The 19,171-nt window shown below is 45.4% G+C and overlaps 1 protein-coding gene across 3 annotated transcripts in view; it reads right to left on the reverse strand.

Annotated features, from left to right (window-relative positions):
* FSTL1 (follistatin like 1) overlaps nucleotides 1-19,171 on the reverse strand; it is a 98,637-nt gene that overhangs the window by 36,203 nt on the left and 43,263 nt on the right. For 2 of the 3 annotated variants that reach the window (XM_053934427.1, XM_053934426.1), the window contains exon 4: nucleotides 15,703-15,762. In XM_053934427.1, coding sequence (XP_053790402.1) covers nucleotides 15,703-15,762 — 60 coding nt within the window. Of the gene's footprint in view, nucleotides 1-15,702; nucleotides 15,763-15,857; nucleotides 15,936-19,171 lie in introns of those variants that run through there. The other variant, XM_053934428.1, reaches the window with a different exon arrangement.

Below are 19,171 nucleotides of genomic sequence, written 5' to 3' on the forward strand. Positions count from 1 at the left end.
AACCCAATGAAGATTGACATTCCTCTTTTTACCTTTTGTATCCAGCCTTGCATGCCTCCCTTTAACATCCTCCCTCAAAGAGAAAATCATCTGATCTGCTTCAGTTCTTTTGCCAGGAGAGAACATTCCTCCAAACAGCCTGACATTCACAGATGTTGGAAATGCTTAGTGATACAGAAAGGAAACAAAAGCCTTCAGCCTTGCTGGAAACCCAACCCACAGCACCAGCCTAACTCTGCCTGAAAATATCCCCTCTGATCTGAAAAGCTCAGCTCCACAAAGTGAGGGCAGTGTCCACACTCTCCCTTTGCAACAACGCAGAAATGGCTGAGTTAATCTTTCTCCACAAACTTCCTTGTTTGTGGAACTATCTAGACACCAGAGAGACATGTGTGGCAGGCTGAAACTTGGTGTTTTTCATACTTTATGTCAAAATCAAATCAAAGGCAGGGGAGCGCACTTAGTTTGGACATATTTTAAGTTAAACAAGCATAAAATATTTGGCAAACTTCCCTTGCTTAATGCAGTATAAACAATTTTGGTATTCCAAAGAAAATTTCCCATTTAATGAATGCAGTGAGTAAGTAAAGAGAAGGTCACACTATTCTTGCAGTCTTCATTAAGCACAGAACAGCCACAACTTTAGCAAAGTCCACATATGACATTAAGTGGCTCATTTGCCACCGGGGCTGCACTGAGAGGTGAGAGGAAATATCCCTGTAGGATGGTAGGTTCTCCTGCAGAATCCAAGTGAAGACAAGCCAATTTTTGCCATTACTTTCTGAGGGGAAGAAATAAACTCTGATAGACACAAACCAGAGGCAGACTAAAGGTTTCAGAAGGCAGCCTCTGGCAAATGCAACTGCAGCAGTTTAAGACATTAGCTTGCACAGCTGTCTGCCAGCCTTGGCTGTCCACCTTGTTGGCTAGCCAGAATTTACTGCTCCTCTAATAAAATCAGCAGAAAGAAATACATGCTTGTGCCTCAGCCACTATAGTTTGCAGCCCAGTGTATTAGACTGCATTGCTGATGATTGGTGAGATCCCAGACTGTATATTGAATGAGGGAAAGAACAGATAAGAACAGAACAAAATGTCTTCCTTGTCATGAAGGGCTTAGAAAATACTTGAAAGAAAAGAGGCAAATAAAGGGGCTAAAGAACTAAAGAAAGATGTTTATTCCACAGAAATTGATGCAGCATTCTTTGCTGTTGGAAAGGCTGGATTGGCTATCTACTGCTCCCCATGGGGGCAGGGAGCTGTAGGTGCAAAAGATAAAGCCAGGTCTGCCAGAGTTATCAGCACTGCTCATGCTCCCACCAGCTCAGAGCCCACTGTAAAAGTAGGAGCATCCTCCACCACCTAATTTGGTATAAGGAAGCCCTCCTGACCCTAATACCTACACTACTGACACCACCCTCCCCTTCCAGGGCTCCCCTCCAGGAATGACATCACCTGAATGTAGAAGCAGTCTATTTTTACAATTCCCAATGCAACCAGGCCTTCTACTCCTATGCAGAGCAGATTTCAGACGTAAAATGCAATGTGTTGAAAGAAATTAAGATAGGAAATTTAGAAGGGACAATAGGTTTTCTTTTTTGACAAAGATTTAAGAAAACCCAGGAAATCTACACACCCAAAGCATTTATTAAAATATGTCCCTAGAGCCAGCTTTGATTAAGCATGCCAGGAAATCACTGGTAGCCTTTGAATACTCAGAAAAAAACCTTAAAAGTACATATAATTGTGTATTGTAGACATAAATCTCATGTACTGGATTGCCCCACTTGCTTTGTTAAACAAAGCTACACTAGACACAACCTGTACTAATCCATAGGCCGTAGGAAATCTTACAAGACAACATGATCCGTTTCACCCAAAATGATTTTAGAAATAGTATGTGATACTGTAGCAATGTGTTGAGCCACAATTAACCAATGTAAGGTGCTGCAGGCCATCTGGAAGTTTTGCAATTACTGAAAGTCTAATGCTGTGCAACAAAATGTTCAGGAACTCAACACAGAACATTTTGAGGTCTTGGTTTGTTTTGGAAAGAAAGCCAGTCTTACTTTTCAGCAACCCAGTAACTTGGGTTAGCTCAGTTTGAGATAACCTAAAAACAAGCAAATAAACAAAGCCAAAAATACCCACTCAAAAAACCCCACTACCCAAAGAAGCCCCAAAAGTTCCTTACTGAAAGTCTAACAGCACTCCTAGAATAAAACTTGCAAAGCTTGTGCCAGTCCTTCCCTGACAAACACTCAGACTCTCCGAGAGTGCAGGCATTTCAGGTCAGAACAGGTAAGATAGTAGCCCTAGAAAGTTGTCTCACCAAGCTGAAGGGATGGTGTATGTGTGCTCCTTTAGCCTATGGCAAAAGCAAGATACACTAAATAACCTTAGCCTGTAATGAAAGATTTATTGCAATCAAAATACCCAACAACTTGATCGCAGCCTAGGCAAATCCAGCTGCTGGCTCTATGCTCCTCCTTGTGTTTTAAGTGCTCCAGCACTTGTAATTCCTGAGCCACTTCAATGCAGTAACTCACCAAAGAGAGGCTAAGTATCTTACTGTGAACATGAATGTCTTCCACACTGTTGCTGGTCTTTAAAAACCTCTCACTCATGAGGCCTTGACACCAATTCTCACTTACTGGGTGAACCACAACCCTTACCCATGCATGTCTTACTTGCTCTTGCCCTTGGCAGCCCTGACACTGTGAAACACATAAACAAACAGTCTAGTCCCAGCAGTGAACCTTTATACAAGAAGCCTTTAAAGTTTCAGTCAGCAACATTAAGTCCAGGGTGTGGACAAAAATCAAGTCTCTAAAGGGCACTGTTTGCGGCTGCTTCCTTCTCCCCTTCAGCAATGAATACGTGCTCTACAGCACAGGTATCCCAACTGGTTGTGGAGCAGTTCCTGCCGAGGCATTGCAGCTCTCTGCTTCATCTTCCATGGTAAAGCTGCCCCACGTTCAGTTACCAGTGCACACTGTGCCATAAGCACTGCAGGACATGCTCCACGACCTGTCCAGTCATCTCTGCTGTGTGATGGCAATCTCAGCCAAAGGCTGCTGCAGGCAGCCATGGCCACACTGCACTCAGCTGTCCAAGCCTAATCATCCAAGTCCTTTGTTACAGCAAAACACAATTGACTTTCATGAGCCTCATATCTTCCAAAATGCCAGGATGCCAGCATAGCCCTGCTATAAGGGATGTTGTTCTTCCAGTTATATCAATGTTCCATTAAATCTTGTTCCTTCACCTGCTCATATGTCATCAAACACACCAAGCAACAGTTTGTGAAACACCTGCTTTACACCTCTGCATACTCCATACATGGACTTCACCATGTTTCTTCATCTTATCTGAGTTTTGTATCTTCATCTGAGCTAAGACATTTTAATTCCTCCTCTCCCCACTTCCCTGTCAGAAACCATTCAACTGCAGAGAGATCAGACTATAATAACACTGGGACCCCAGCCAGCAGTATGCAGTGTGCCTGGCTTTTAACAGCTAAATCCTATAAAAAATAATGATGCAAATATGGGCACTCCTCCCCAAGACATCCTAATGCTTTCAACAACCTCTTAGGAACACATAATGCTACTGCATGGGACAGAGGCTGAAAGGAACTAATTTGAGACTCCTGGTACTTACTGTGTGAACACCTGCTGGCTAAATAAACAGGCCTAGGTATGAAAGCTGAGAAAGCTGTATTCACACTCTTCACTACTGTATCAGATAGCTGCTTCCTGAAAGCAGGCATGAAATGCACTGCATTATCACCTAAATGTGGTCATGGGGTAGAAAGCTCTTCTTTAAGAATTGTACATGCTGACATAGGATGAGGACAATTCTACCAAAACACCCACCTTGAAGTAGGCTCAGACCACTATCATCATTTAGGAGACTAACTCCCCTGTTCTCCATGAATGTTAGATACATTATCTGTCCTCAGCACTAATCTAATACCGCACAGGAAGTCTGTGGGAAGCCTTGCAAGTCCTGCCAGGTAAGCCCATCCTCACCTTCCACCAACAACTGCAGTTGTTCCATGACGCTTTCCTGCCATTCACTGCACGAGTATGAGCAAGGACACAAAGCCCTTCTTACATGGAATTAAGCTGATGAATGCTTCTGCATCCACCCTTCAGTCATGGTACCTTGTGTCCGTCACCTAGTGTCCTCTGGAATTTGCCCCTGCAATAAATGAACACTTAACAAGTTCCCTGTTCCAGCAGGGGGCCATGGACAAATGTCCTATGGGGAGGTGGAAATCCCCTCTCACTAGTATGCTGCTGGAGGCTCTGAAGGAAAGTTTTTATGTGAGAGGAACCATGGGAACAGACAACAGCTTCTCTGAAAAAGCATTAAGGATCTCTCCTGCATCCAAAAAACAGAGCAGCCAGCAAAGGGCTTCTGTCACAGGGGCTGTAGGGAATGTGATGGGGCAGAGAGGGAGGGCACCTCTTTTGCACTCTCTATGCTCCATTTTCCAATGTTTTCTTTCATGCCTTTAAAGATAAAAAACTAAAAACTATGTTCACCCTTATCCCCAACATCTAGAGTTATTCTGGGGACAGAGTTCAGTTTTCAGCTGCCTAAGGGCAGAGAAAAAAAGAAGAGGGAGCACAAAGACAAAGCAGCACAGGAGATGCTCACCTTTCTTCAGGGCAGCTCACAGAGCAACTCACAGGCTCTGTAACCACTTCTTTAGATGCATGTCTGAAGGAAGTGTGGCTACAAGTCTAAAAATCACAGCCCTGAGAAACAGGGCTTTGTTGCATCTTGCCAGACTTTTATTAAAAATTAGTTTCAAGCTTGCAGCAGAGCACAGGGTGAAAGCATCACCTCAGGAAAGGGAACTATCTCCTTTCACCTCTCATCACTGACAAAAAAAGACTTCCAACTAGCTTGCCCAAAGAAAAAGTGCATGAGCTTTCTTTATCTGAATGCCTCTGCTGCCCAGTAAAGGCTGCCGTGCAGGAAGATGCCTTAAAGCTATGAAAGCACAAAAATTCAACCTCGCCCATTTAGTCTTTCCAAGATGTGAACCGGAAGGGACCTGAGGCCAAGAAACACAGCCAGCTTTCCACTTTCTCTCAGAGGAGAAAAAAGTCCAACATCCCTAATTAAAGACAAAAGTTGTTAAAGACAAAGGGAGACCGTGCTCAAGGCACTGGCTGGGGAGGACAGGAGCCCCAGCAAGCTTCAGCTGAGGCTGCCTGAGGACAGGCTTCAGCTGGCTGAGTTGCTGCAGTTTGGCCGCTTGTCTCCTAGAGGACACAAGCTGTGCTGAGCACACCTCCTGGCCCCCAGACCAGTCAAATCTCACCTGTGAAATCAAGAGGGTCAGAAAGCCTCCAAATATTGACCTTTAACTAAAGCATGTATTTTAGGAAACTCAAACCCAAGGCTTTAGCTGGTAACAACAGCACATTTGTGTACTAAGGGAGCACCTCCATTGTGAAAACTTCACCAGCTGTGCTTCCTGATGGTGTGTGTGTTAATGTGTATAAACTCCCTAGTAGTAAATCAGGGCTTGCAGTGGTTTTGCCTTTCTTCTTTTCACAATTTGCACTGCCCAGTATTTATGGATTCCCAGTAACGAGCACATGACGATGCCCCTGTCATCACAGGGTGAGGGAGCACTAACACCCTGGCAAAAGGGATGCACTGTGTGGAGATTCAATACTGAGCAAGAGATTAGGAAACTCACCTTGCCAGGGGATGGCTTGAGGAGCTCAGACTGCTCAGTTTGCCAAAGACAAGACTGGGAGCAGTCCTTGTGCAGACAACAGTTACAGCAGTGGGGAAGAGACACACTGGACTAAAGGCTTCTTCTGTTTAGTGGATTAAACAGAAGATTCAACATCTGTAGATCAAGACTAGACAAATGCAAGCCAGAAATGAGGTGTAACAGCATGTGGGTAATTAACCACTGCAGCAACATACCAAACACAGTGGTATTTTCCATTTGTAGTAATTACTTAATCAAGACTAGATGTTTTTAAGACACACTATAGAGTCCAGAGCAAATGGAATTAATAAAAAAAATAGATATATGGGCTGTATTGTGCGAGAGGGCGGAACTAAAGCATAATAGATCCTTCTGGTCTCACCATCTACCAATCTATGGGGAAAACTGCCCCTTTTAGTGCCAATGGAGTTGGTAGACAGTCATATTTTTAGCAACAAGACATTCTGATGTTTACATGAAATAGTAATAATAATACACTGTTTTACACCCACACCTCTAATCTGAAATTCTCTAAGCTCTTTACCATCACTATGTCAGCAAGCCTGACAACTCACTGGCTGATAAATTGGCATTATCATTCCCCTTTCATCCAGCTTGTGCTTTTTCAGAGTAGCTAATAATCCGCTTACCATTTACATGGGAAACAGAACACTCAGGCTACCTGCCATTTTACTTTTAAGCCTTTTAGTGAGAAAAATGCTCATATGCGTACCTTGCAGAAGCTGTCAGAGTGGAAAGCAGCTCAGCACACAGAACTGACCAGCAGCTTCAGATGCTACTTCAGATGCTCATCCCCAATACAAACTTTATAGCATTCAAAAACTATATACAAACTTCCCTAGGAAAATTCTGCCAATAAAATACTTTTGAAGAGCAGAAGTCAGCAATTAAAGTGTTAAAAACAAAAGAGAGAAAAGAAAAAATGCTTCCTAGTTGTTTTAACAAAAACTTCATATACGACAGACAAAAAAAAAAAAAGAGTAATTTCCATTAGTTTCCATGACAACCAATGGAAATAACTAACCCATCTTCTCTCCCTTGTCAACCTCTGGCAGACCTGTCAGGGAAAGCAAGGGACTATGCCCTGTGTAAGGTTCTCTGGTGAACCAGAACACTGGGAAATCTACATTGCCATAATATCAAGTGCTCCCCTTACAGCAGAGCTCTAGTTTTTTTCCTCTGAGATACTAGAGGATGAAGAAGTGCTTACTGCTTTCCTGCAAGAGCAAATGTATCCGAGAAGTCCCCTCTGAGACACCCCAACTCTCCCACTTTATGACCTGCTTCTTTCTCTCTTTGGCTTCATCAAAACATTCAACCACCTCTTTTCCATCTGTGAGCCATTGGCTCATACCTTGTAGGTGGCCCATATTAAACCCTTTTTGTACATCTTTACTGGCTGGCAAGAAACTGCTGCATCACCCCCTGGTCTACATTTTGTCTCCATTTTTCTTACTATTATTATCGTTGCTGGCAAGGAAAATGATCCTCAGCAATGCCTGGTGCACCTTCTACATGAGATCTTTTAAACTTTTCTTAACAGGAATGCATCCAGCCTTATAAACCCTGCTATGAGGCACAGCACCATCATTATTCTTGTCTTACAGATGTGAGCACCACGTCTTAGAGGAATAGGATGCCTTGCCCAAAGCCTACATACAAATCATGGCATCGTGCTAAGAGTGAGGACAAATTGGTCTACAAAGAGTCTGTTTGCATTTTCTTGATGCCCACAGGTTCGGAAAGTGTTTGAACCACAGATGCTCAGTCTGCTGTAGTCCCTCCACCCTGCCAAAACCCCACAGCAAATAAATATTAACCTCAAACAAAACCAAAACACCTAAATCTCAAATAGTTGTCTTTGTTTAATGCTGGTTTACTGTTGACCTTGCATCTGCAGCCAGGATGGCCTAACTCACCCCAGCATCTGGATGTGTGCTGCTGCACTGCAGAGGAGCTTGGCAGTGATTTGTGAGGAGGAGTTAACATCCAGCTGTTCTCCCATCTCTTTTGGTTTTCACATGCACAAAGCCAGGAGCGGCCCAGGCACGGTGCTGCCACTGTGTGACTTCAGGTTTTCACATACCACAGTGAGATTTAACACTCACCCAGCAAGACAGGAAATCCACAAATAATCCATATTGACTGCAAATTTTGCTACATCCTCTATTCTCCCATCCCAGGTCTGGGTTGCAGGAGTTACCAGCAAGTAACAGGACTGGGCACAGTGGCTCAGTGCATGTGGGTGTGGGTGCGCACGAGGTGTAACAAACCATATTTTGTGCCCCCTGATTAGCTGTGCTTAGGCTCAGTTTCCTCCATTACACCCTCCTGGGGGACTGCACACAGCTCTGAGAGCCAAAGAGGACAAGACAAAGCACCGAGTTCAAAGTTGAGCAACAATAAGTTGCTCTACAAACTGCTTCCCGCAGATTCCTGTCTTGAGGCTGATGGCATTTAGTGGCTATGAAGGTATGAACTACAATCACTGGGGAATGCTCATAAATTGCTTCTCTGGCCCACAGCAAAAGCTGATCTCACACTCAAGCTGTTCCCTCTGGTAAAGCAGTAAGTACTGCAGCACCGCACCTACTCTTACAAAACTTAGAGCAACACTGTATCCTGTAGGAAATTAATACACTTCACTAAACGTGACTGAAACTGGCTTTTTAGTTTAAAAGTTGTTTGAGAAGGTTAAAAGGTAACACCAAACAGAGAATTAGATCACATACATCTCTGTTTCCTTTCCTGCATTGACAGGAGGAAGGGAGCTACAGGGAGATTAAGAGGTGTACTAAGCACTGAGCTGAGGGGGCCCATAAACTGGCTACGTGTACAAGGTGGAGATAATGGCATGGGGGAGGCACTAATTATCAATGAACACAGGGGTGTAATTAGGACCATTGGGACAGAATAAAAAATTAATGGTCTACTTGCTCACAGAAGAGAACTGTGAAGATAAACTTACTAACTCTGAGACATTCCAGAGCATGGTATCATTTTTCAGAGAACAGGAAGGGGGGCATCACTTATCAGGGAGGTGTAAAACTGAATTTGACAAGACACTAATGGCTATGGTGTGTACAAACAGCTACTAATCCCAGGGCATGCAGTGATACCCTGTAGAAAAAACAGTCTGTTTTTCTGAACAAGTAAAGAATAAAAAAAGTACTCCCTTTTTAACCTGCTCCTCCTTACCCTTACACATCATCCTCTACAAAGGGGCCCAAGCCTCAGTCCTGGGGATGACAGAAAAAGAGCTTTGTGAGAAATGGAGTCTCTGCTGCAACCTGACTTCTCCATGATTCCTCTGGAGAGGGAGAGGACTGCCTGAAGATTAGGCTGATACTACTCATGTGGCATTCATTGTCTTAGGACTGGAATACCCCAGAGCTTGCATCCTGGAGCAAACACGCTGTCCTCACACAAGAACACCGCAGCTTTTCTGCCAAGCTGAAGGCGATGCCTCCCACATGAATGCTTGGTCCCTTGCCACCTTAATTTTCCAGAGCTCTGGGTCTGAATGCACAAACTGCAGACCAGAGCTCGGTCACAACCTTTACAGTTATCCCTGAGGAATTCTACTCACCCAGACAACTAAATGATCCAGACATTGCAAAAATTCCCCAATGAAATTGCTTCCTCCTACATATAGGAAACGAGACAACAATTCCAATCCCTCATGCTTAAGCTTCCTTGAACATAAACATGAAAATGCGGCCAAAACCAGGAGGGGAAAGAAAGTCCCAGAGCAGCAAGAAGTACATATGCAAGGAGTTACATCATGCAGAAGGAAAGCTCTTGGCTTCAGGCTAAAATTACCAGTGCTTAAATGGCAGGGGCTGCTCTAGCATGGAGGGGCACCTTCCCCAGAACAGTCCTCCAGATCCATTGTCAGGAAAACAGCAACAGGCTCTGCTGTCAAAACCATCCCTGGACAACACAGTGCTGGATGCCAACTTATCAGCTGGCCAGTGCTTGCCAAAGCCCATCCTGGTGGATCGATGGAAATTCCTTGTTCTGCCTCCCTGACACTCAAGCCCCAAAATATCTTACCATTGCAGCAGGGTGACAAGGAAAAGGCAGGCAAGAATAGCATTTCTGATGGCAGGAAGAACACCCAGGCTCTGGGCTCCTTCATTAGGACAAGGTTCACCAGTATATCTCTCCATGAGAGGCAGGTACCTTTGCCAGCCCACTCCTGTCACCCCACTCTTGCTTCCCCTCTTATTGAAGACTTTAATATCCTCTGCTCCCCTCCCATGACTTGTAAGACTTAAGATCCTTTCAGGTTTGAGTCATACTACTGCCATGGGTACCTCCGCAGCAAGTCTTTCCACAACCTCTCCAGGTCTCCTCACAGATACAAAACTAAAGAATTTGTTTCTGACTATAGAACAAAATCTTCAAATCACTGTTTCTTGAAAACTTTCATTGTTGGGAAGAAGCTGCTTAAGCACTGGAAGCTCTACCAGTATTCATATTCCCAAGGTCTCCTGATCTTGTCTCAGGACTCTAAGCAAGAAACAGAGATGGGATCAGAAGGAACATGTACATAGGGACAACCAGCAGTGGATAACAAATAGCTGCCCGGACTAAGGAGAAGGAACAAGAAAAGCTGGGTTCTATGAGGTCCATTACGCAGCATTAAGGTATTTTGAGAAAGTGGTTAGAGGTCCATCTCTGGGATAGCAGTAGAGAAGGTACAGCCAAGGAAAACACTGTTTAGCTGTTAACAGTGGAAATCTGGGATTCACTTCCAGCTGAAGTTAACAAGATACTAAACTCCTCTCCAGTCATCCACCCCAAATCCTTTGCTCTTTACAAGGTATTTGTCCAAGAGGAGCCTCCAATTTGTTTCTAGCTTATAGGCTTCCTGATGCACTCCAAACAAGGTGCAGACATCGGCAAGAAATTTCACATTTGCAGACTGGACTATGAATCTGCTTTTCTTCAACTCTTTACAGGCAGCCTTCATCTAAACCACTGCCCAAGCAACCACAGGGTCCACACCAAAACCAAGAGGTACACTGTAATAAGTGACAAAACTACAGCACAGTAGCAAAATTTCACAGCAGCTTATATGAACTTCACTTCTGGGTAGCTAGTTTGCAAGACAGAGAAGGGACAGCCACTCAACACTGCTGCCTTGTGTCTTCAGCCCTGATCAGTACTGAAACAGATTTGAGAAAAAGTAGCAAGAAAATGCCACACAGTTGCTGCTTATGCTACAGTTATCTGTACTTTAATGGAGCATTGACGCCTCTAGACTTGCTTCTCCCATTTGCTTTCTTACTGCCGAGGATTTGCAATCAGAACCCCACAGCTGAAAGCAAATACATCCCTGCTCTAACCAGCTCACACCTAACTGTACACAGTTGTGGCAAAATCTACAAACCCTGGTAAAGTCAAGATGTATAACTCCTTGTCTACCACCCAGATGCAGCTGTAGAAGGAAGTACGCTTCACAGCACAACAGCAGGCTGTTCTTTTTGCTTGCTAAACTCAGAGACAGCGCTGTGAGAGATAAATCTCTCCAAGGAAATGCTGGTTATTCACAGATTAGCATAGCTATCACAGTAGAGCAGAAGCCAACCTCCCTGCAAAGATTGATGCAACCCAGGTAAACAAGGCATTTCTGGGAACCAATCTCATCTAGCTCACAGGATATGTGGCAGAAACACAGCCTGGTTAATGGGAGTCTCATCAGTCTAGGAAGAGACATCTGGCTGAAATTCGTGACAAATTCTCTTCTGTACAAAGAGAAACACTCCCCAGCTCATGTAACACCACACAAGAAAGATCAAAGGTGTCCCGAAGCCTCCCGATGGGTAAGCAGCTGTACCAATAACAGCAGCTGGAAAACGCAACAGGAGACTCAGCCAGTCCTTTCCTCCTGTGCTGGGAGCAGAGCTGCCTCCTCGGCAGCCCCCAGCAGCAGCCCCCTGTTAATTACCGGCAAGGAATTTGCACTATGGCAGATAAAGTCATTCACTCAGCCACTGGCGCGTTTGCACAAAGCAGCTTGGCTCTGACAGCAGCTCCATCTGAGAAGCAACATGCTTATTGTCTTGAGCTACAACTCCAGCAACACCTGGTCTGGCACTCAAGGGAAGGATTTCAAGAAGACACCTATCACTCCAAAACCAGCTCAAGGATAAAAAATAGATGCAAACTTTCCTTCTACTGAAGATGTGATTGCTAGACTAGACCTGGGAAGCCACTTTTATTAAATTATTTTATGAATGTGGTACTGCTGGGTTGCATTGCACAAAACCAGTGCATATTAAAAACAGTCTCAGTTACCCACATCACTGGCACCATGCTGCCTTTTCTGTCCACTGTCCTGGCTAAAATATCAGTGAAAGCAGGGCTGAACTATTCATAAAGTCTCTGTCATTTAATTTCAAAAGGCAAACTTCTTAAATGATGGCTTCAGAGCCAAATACAGCTATGCAATTACATAGGGATCTCAAATTTAATCTGTTTTATTTATTAAGACATTAGTTTTTTAGATTTTGTTCCTTGCAAAAACGTGGGAAAAGTTTGACCAAGGCAAGCTCCTGATGCTGGCCATACTGTGTGAACAGACCAGTGGAAGGAAGTACACCAAGTACACAAGATGGTCTGTGAAGACCATCTGAATTCCCCGTTCCAAATCCTCTGGTGCACACAAGTACTCTGCTGGCAAAGGGCACAAGTCTTGGAAAGGGTGAAGAGTTGCTCTCCTTACAAGAAAAAGAGCCAAGTCAGATCAAGAGGAAGCACTTAGGTGAGTTAAACAAACAGAAACCTCTGCTGTTTCTCTCCCCCCCTTAACATCCCTTTTCATCTCTTCATATATAGAAAAACGACATGGAAGGAAACAGAGGTCAGGTGAAAAAAAATCATCCCAAAATTACAACAGATGTAGACACTGCAAACACCATGCTTTTAGAAAAGGTTGTGAACCTGCCTCCAGATATTTGTCACCACTGTGCTGCTCAGGGGTTTTAGTGCCTCAGATCTGTCTGTACATCTCACAAGAGGGGAGTCTCTGGCCTTCCTCTTCTTGCCCTTTTTAGCCAAAATGAGACAAGTCAGATCAAACCATTTACACATAATTCTTTAAAAAGGCTGGCTCATTTGGCCAGAAATGGGTTAAGGATATTTCAGAAGAACAGCTACAGGCCCCAGAGATTATTTTGAATAGCCAGAAAACTTGCAAGGAGCAGAAGGCAGGCCAGGTCAGTGACCTCTCCTCTTGGCAAGGCTGGATTCAAGAAAGGACTTGTATCCACAGCTCACACCAATATACTCATGCTGGCATAAACCTCCTTGCTAACATCTAAAATTCATGGTGAAAATAACTTTCTCAAAGATTCTCAATGAGGTTTAAGTGAAAATGAAAACAAGAAAACCCATCACTCTTATTGTGAAACAAGTAGCCTGCTGGGACACAGAATGATGCTGGTATGGAAGTGGTCCCACACACCACCCTTCAGACCTCAATGTGCAGAATCAAATAGCACCTGGACTCCTCTCCAGTGTTAACTAGGTAACTTACTCCAGCAGGATGTGAACAACTGATTGACTTTGTACATTCAACAGACATTTCAAGCCTCTCCCTTTTCCTCTTTCATGATGGATGTTTCCCAAAAATCACTCCATATGCTTTGGGAGCCCCAGCTGAGAATATGAGTAACTTCACATCTGTGGCATCCCTGTTAATACAAGTAAACAGCCACCTCATTGAGTCTGACCCAGGAAGAGAGAGATAAAAGGGGCTGTCTGAAGCTGGTGGCTGGCCTCCATCCGAGGAGTACAGTTCACCGTCTATTGCTCTTGTGACTATTACTGAACCAGGCCAAGAAAAGCTCTGAAGTTCTGGCACGCCTCAGATTTTCCAGTCTGCATGAAGTTATGCCAGGAACATTTACTGAAGCAATTTCTTTCTTTAAAGACTCTAATTATGCACCTAACAATGTTGTACAAGAACCCCAGTACAACTCAAGAGTTTTGCTAACAAAAGGATTAGAAGCTTAAGGCTCAGTGTTAATATTCTGAATGTACTGAAAGGGACAAAGTGCAAGTTACAACAGAAACAGAAGGCACAGAGAGGGTTATCGCTTCCAAAATCTGGAAAGGGAAAACCACACAGGAAAATGCCACACTAATCTTTCTGAATGCCAGTGATGCAGTGGAGTAGTAACAGAAAACATTTAGAAGTGGGCAACCATCAAAGCTGTCTCTGAATTACAAGCAGCTCACCTTCAAGCACAGCCCATTCCCTAGAAAATGAGAAGGTCTAAATATCCCAGAGGATGGGATGCTACCCGTGACTGAACTGATAGTCACTGCTTGGCAGCTACTAGCAAACAGGAATCAAACTGAACCCCAAAACAGAAGTTGCCTGAAGTGTCCATTTTCCCTGAAACCAGACTCAGACCGCAGTCATAAGTCTCAAGTTTTGCTGAACTTAGACTGGAATCAAACCAAAACATTCACTGGTTTGCCACTTGGACCATTATCTCTGAAGCCAGTCATAATAATTCATTTATTCACTCAAGCATGAATTAGCCTTTAAAACCAAGTTTTGAACATGATGGCTGTACATTTTTTCTTACTTTCAGTTTGCAGGTGAGACACAGAGACATGACAATACTTATATCTGGGAAGCTATCCAGGTACTACAAATTAGAGAACATTAGGCAAAAAGCAGGATTTAGCATTTCAACAATGTTAGTGACACCAATGAAATCACAAGTGCAGGGCCAAACATATTTTGGCTGTTTCTCTGGGTTACTGATCCCAGAAGGCTTTACTCAGACCAGTGTCATCATTATTTAGCTGTTAGTATAATTTTTCTTATGCTGTGCACCTCCTTCCTACAGAGGTGTTGGTGCATATTGACCAGAACTGATTAAGATTTATTTAGGGTTCCTAAGAAAAGGAATAAACATGATTTAGCTTATTCAGGACAGTGTTGGAGAGGATGCACGGGAACATTCACTATATAAGTATGTCAAGTTTTGGGAAGAATGTGTATTACAATATTATCACATACAGGCAGATGTGAAATGCTGGTCCATACTACAGCTCATTCCCACTCCCCTTGGTTTTCATGACAGCAATGACCAGAGCCCAACCGTGTCGGCTAACAACCACCCTGTCTCACATCTGCTCCTCACCTGGCCGTTGCAGGGAGTTCACACAGAGCTTTGCTCAGGGACAGAAAGCAACAGCATTTAGGATGGGCTCCATCCTAAATCCCATTCTTTACCATAACCCGGGCAGCACAGTTCATGGGTGGGAGGCAAAAAAAGAGGGAACCAGACGTGTTTATGCCTTTTTTTTTTTTTTCCCGTGGAGCCAAACTGCGATGCTCTAGGGTGGGTCTCGCCATCTGGGAGAAATATGCAGGGAGAAAAAATGCAGGGAGGGAGGACGACCTGCCCCCGAGTGGGACCGCTTTCCTCCGAAGGCAGGCTCGGCCTCCCTTCCCAGCCCAGCTTGAGTTCATTTTCCTCAAATCGCTTCCACATTTCCCCTGCCGTAATTATCAAATATTTTGTTTCTGACTTCACTTTTTAGGGAGGCCGCCGCAATCGGGAACGCAGGCACCGTTTGTTTTCTGTCAACAGAGATGGGGGGGTTGCAGCTGGGGGCTTTCAAAGCTTTTCAACGTCATTGCAATAAAAGAAAGGAAAAAAAAGAAGAGCGCGCGGGAGAGAGGGAGGAAAGGGGGCTACCCCGGGGAGCCCATCCCGGTGGCGGGATGCAGAGGTCCGGCCCCGGCGCGGACACAGCCCCTCGCCCCACCGAGGCGCCCATCGGCCCCGCAACTTCCCTCTCCACCCCGGCTGCCACTTTCCCCGGTCCCGGCTGCTCCCCCGCGGGCGCCGCGGCGCCCCCGCTGTCCCCACCCCGTCCCGCCGCCGGGGCCCCGCGCCTACCTCGGCTCGCAGGCGGGCGGCGGCCAGCAGGGCGCACAGCAGCGGGAGAGTTTTCCAGATCTGCAAGAGAGGGAGCGGGAAGGCGGTGAGCGCGGGCCGGGCCGGGGCCGGCGAGGCGGCCGCCGCCGAACTTCCCGCCCGGCAACCCCTCTCACCATGCTGCGGGCGGCACCGGCGGGGCAGGAGGAGTTGCGGAGGCGCCTTCCCCGGCTTCGGCTCGCTCGCGAAGGGAAGGGGAGGGCTCCCCCTCGCCCCGACCCGCCAGCCCGCGGCTCCACCCCCGGCCCGGCCCGACCCCCGCCCCGGGGCCGACTCCTCCCCGGCCCCCGCCCGCTCCCCGCCGCCCCTCGGCGGTGCCCCCGTCCCTCCCGCCGCCGGCCCCTCGGCGCCCACGGCGACCTTTGAAGGCAGCAGGAGGCCGAGGGGCGTCCATGGCACTCGGTTGCCGCCCCACAACGCCCGGCTTCACACTCCCGCCGGGCAGAACGCGGATCCGGGGAGGCTCCCGAGCCCTACCCCGGTAGGGGTTCGGGAGGACTGGCGACAGCCGTGCCGGGGCGCGGATGCCCGCCAGCCGGGTCAAGAGCATCCCGCCGAGGGGTCGCAGCCGCCCCCCACATTGTCACGAAAAATGGGGAAACTGAGGCACGAGGTGGCTTTTCCACAGGCAGGACTCACTCACCGACTCAACCCATTGTCCCCCTACGCTCCAGCCCTGAGGCCACACCTACAGGTGTCACTCGTGTAGGGATGTGGACAGGTTCAAAAATAAGGATTTAGACCCATATATGATAAGATCCAAATGTTCTCTGAGCAGAACAGGCTGCCAGGGCTTCATGCCAGGCACAGGGGCTCAAAATTCCACCTGAAATGCCTGGTGGTGCTCATTTGTGTATAAATACTTGTGATCCTCTTGTTTTAGCTTTTTATCTCTGAATTTCAGTAACTTCCAGTAGCTAGAAGAGAGGATGTGACAATGCAAAGAGACCCATTGCCTTGGGCACATTGAGAAATCTCTCTCACAGCAAGCAACACTATGACACCAGTTGTCAAAGGCATTTTCTCGAGTTTTGAGGTTTGTTGTAACCAAAAATGACATCCCTGGCTTTAAAATACCATCTCACTCTGACCAAGCATCCCCATAAGCTGTCTTCTTTTCCTGTTTTATTCTGTGCCCTCAATGCAGGCAGGCACCAAGGGAGATGCTGGCATGTGTACCCTCATTCACAAAGACCAAAGAGTACTCCAGCATCCTGCTGCAAGGAGAAAACTCTGAGAAGAGTTACCCTAGATCAGTCCACATCTGGTCTGTTCATGGCAGCTGTGCCATTTTTCTGTGCTTCCTCAGGCTCTGCTTCCTTACTCAGTTTTGTTTTTAGGACTACTGTTACTAATTTTGCATTTACAAAGCATCCTCCCCAGCAAGTTCTGCTTCTGCCTGTGAATGGTACTAGTCTACAAATCCATCCTGAAGAGATGTCTAATTATTTCACTGCAGATGCTGAGCAATGTGATTTTAATTGCTTGGTTTTGGTTCTTTTAAACTCACCTTTCATGATGTACCTCTTTGTTTTGGAGTCATTGATTGCCCTGCCTCATGATACAGCACAGGCATAGTTATGGCTGAAATCAGCTGGCCTCTAGTTTGCAGAAGCTCACACTGAGTCACCCTGAAGTGAGTGCCATGATAAGAAAAAAACAAATAGCAAATGATAAATACATTTTAAAAGATTAATCAGTTTCTGTGCCCTTGGTACTCAGCTCTGTGGAAGCTGTATTACATGAGGAGGCTCTCAATTTCCAGAGTGTAAAAGTGACTCATATCAGCCTTCAGAACAGGGCACTAGCAGAGGTCTCCCAGTGCCCGCATTCCCTCCCTGATACCACAAGCAGCCTCCTCATGTAGGTGTGATTAGGCACTCTGCTGGATTATGTAGGTCACCATGAGCATGGATTTTTCTTCTTTGTATTCAAAGGACTAAATATGGAACAGAAACTAAAGGATTTAATCTCCCATTCTGTGCTGACATTCAGGTACATGAAAATACATTTCTTCAAGTTAGTTTCTATAATGTGTAAATGGGTAGAAGTAAAAACCAAAAAGCATCTCTCATACAAGCATCAGAAAGAGAGAGCACAAGACAAAACAATCTCAGTGCAGACACCAGAGCCTTATTGCTGTGCACAAAGGCACACATTTTATAACCAAATACATGATATCCAACAAACTTTTTGCTTTTTTCCCAAACTTTCACCATTTAAAACCGTAAACTGCAAAGGAACAGTCTGTACAACCTGAGTGCATGACAAATCTGATGAGAATTTTTGCTCTTTCGTGATGGACCCAAAACACACAGCTTGAACCAGAAGCACTAGAATAAGGGGAAAGCAAATGCATTTACAGTTATGTTTTCAAGCTGTGGCCATAATGGATAAGGTAATTCATCATTGCTGGCTACACAGCCAAAGTATCATAAAAATGCTTTCAGCTAAAAGCTTCATTATAAGAGTGAACGATGCTTGCCTGAAATTTTGAAGGTTGCAATGCTCTGGTGGGCCAAAGAAATTGGGAATCATTGTTCTACAGAGATGTTGTTGTTCTATTACATATACCAGTATTTCATTTCTGCTGATGCTTACTTTCCAGTCACTGGTATTTCTAAAACAAACATTTTGTTACACATATGGGATTGCAAATTTTGAGATACATACTTATCCCCGAGTGGCTGCACAACTGAAATTCAGTAACAAGCTGTTTTCTGAGAAGCAGATCAAGGGAAGCCTGGACACATGCAAATGTACATCTCATGGGTGGATACATTCTCCTGTGTTTAATAAAATGCAGGCTTCAACAGAGGCTTCCTCCATTCTTGGGGCACTGTCAAGATCACTCCCCTGGATCTCTGGTGCCCCATGAGGGTTACTCTGAAGGCTCAGCCTCTCCCTTATTACAGCATGTGCACATACATACACCCAAAATGATACTGTAAGCCTCATTTCCCTGGGAAATGAGGCTAAATAAGCCAAAAATTACTTATTAAGCCCTCACCCAACCCTTGTGGCTGTACCATGATATCACCCTCTCCACATTACCTCACTCCTATCCACCACCCACATCCGTCATGTTTCCCCATTTCTCCTGCCATATGAAACATCTGCCCTAAGGGATGGGGTTGTGCTCACACTGCTGTGATGAAGTCAGTGATTGCCCTGCCTGCACTGTGTTTTAGGTTACATTTCAAGAAACCAAGTTGTTTGGCAAGTGACCTTCACAACAGGACAGTAGTTGTCTGCGTGACAAGACAACAATCTGTCCCATTGAAGAGTAGAAAATTTGCAGCAACATTATTTGGTGGAATTAAGAAGCAGGGAATTATTTTTGAGTAGCAAATGTGTTAAGGTTGTAGCCGAGAAGGCTCAGCTCATGTGGCACTGGAGACAGCTGTGTTGTCTTGAGCTATGTGAGCAG

The sequence above is a fragment of the Vidua chalybeata genome, chromosome 2 (assembly GCF_026979565.1).
Source record: "Vidua chalybeata isolate OUT-0048 chromosome 2, bVidCha1 merged haplotype, whole genome shotgun sequence".
NCBI lineage: Eukaryota > Metazoa > Chordata > Aves > Passeriformes > Viduidae > Vidua > Vidua chalybeata.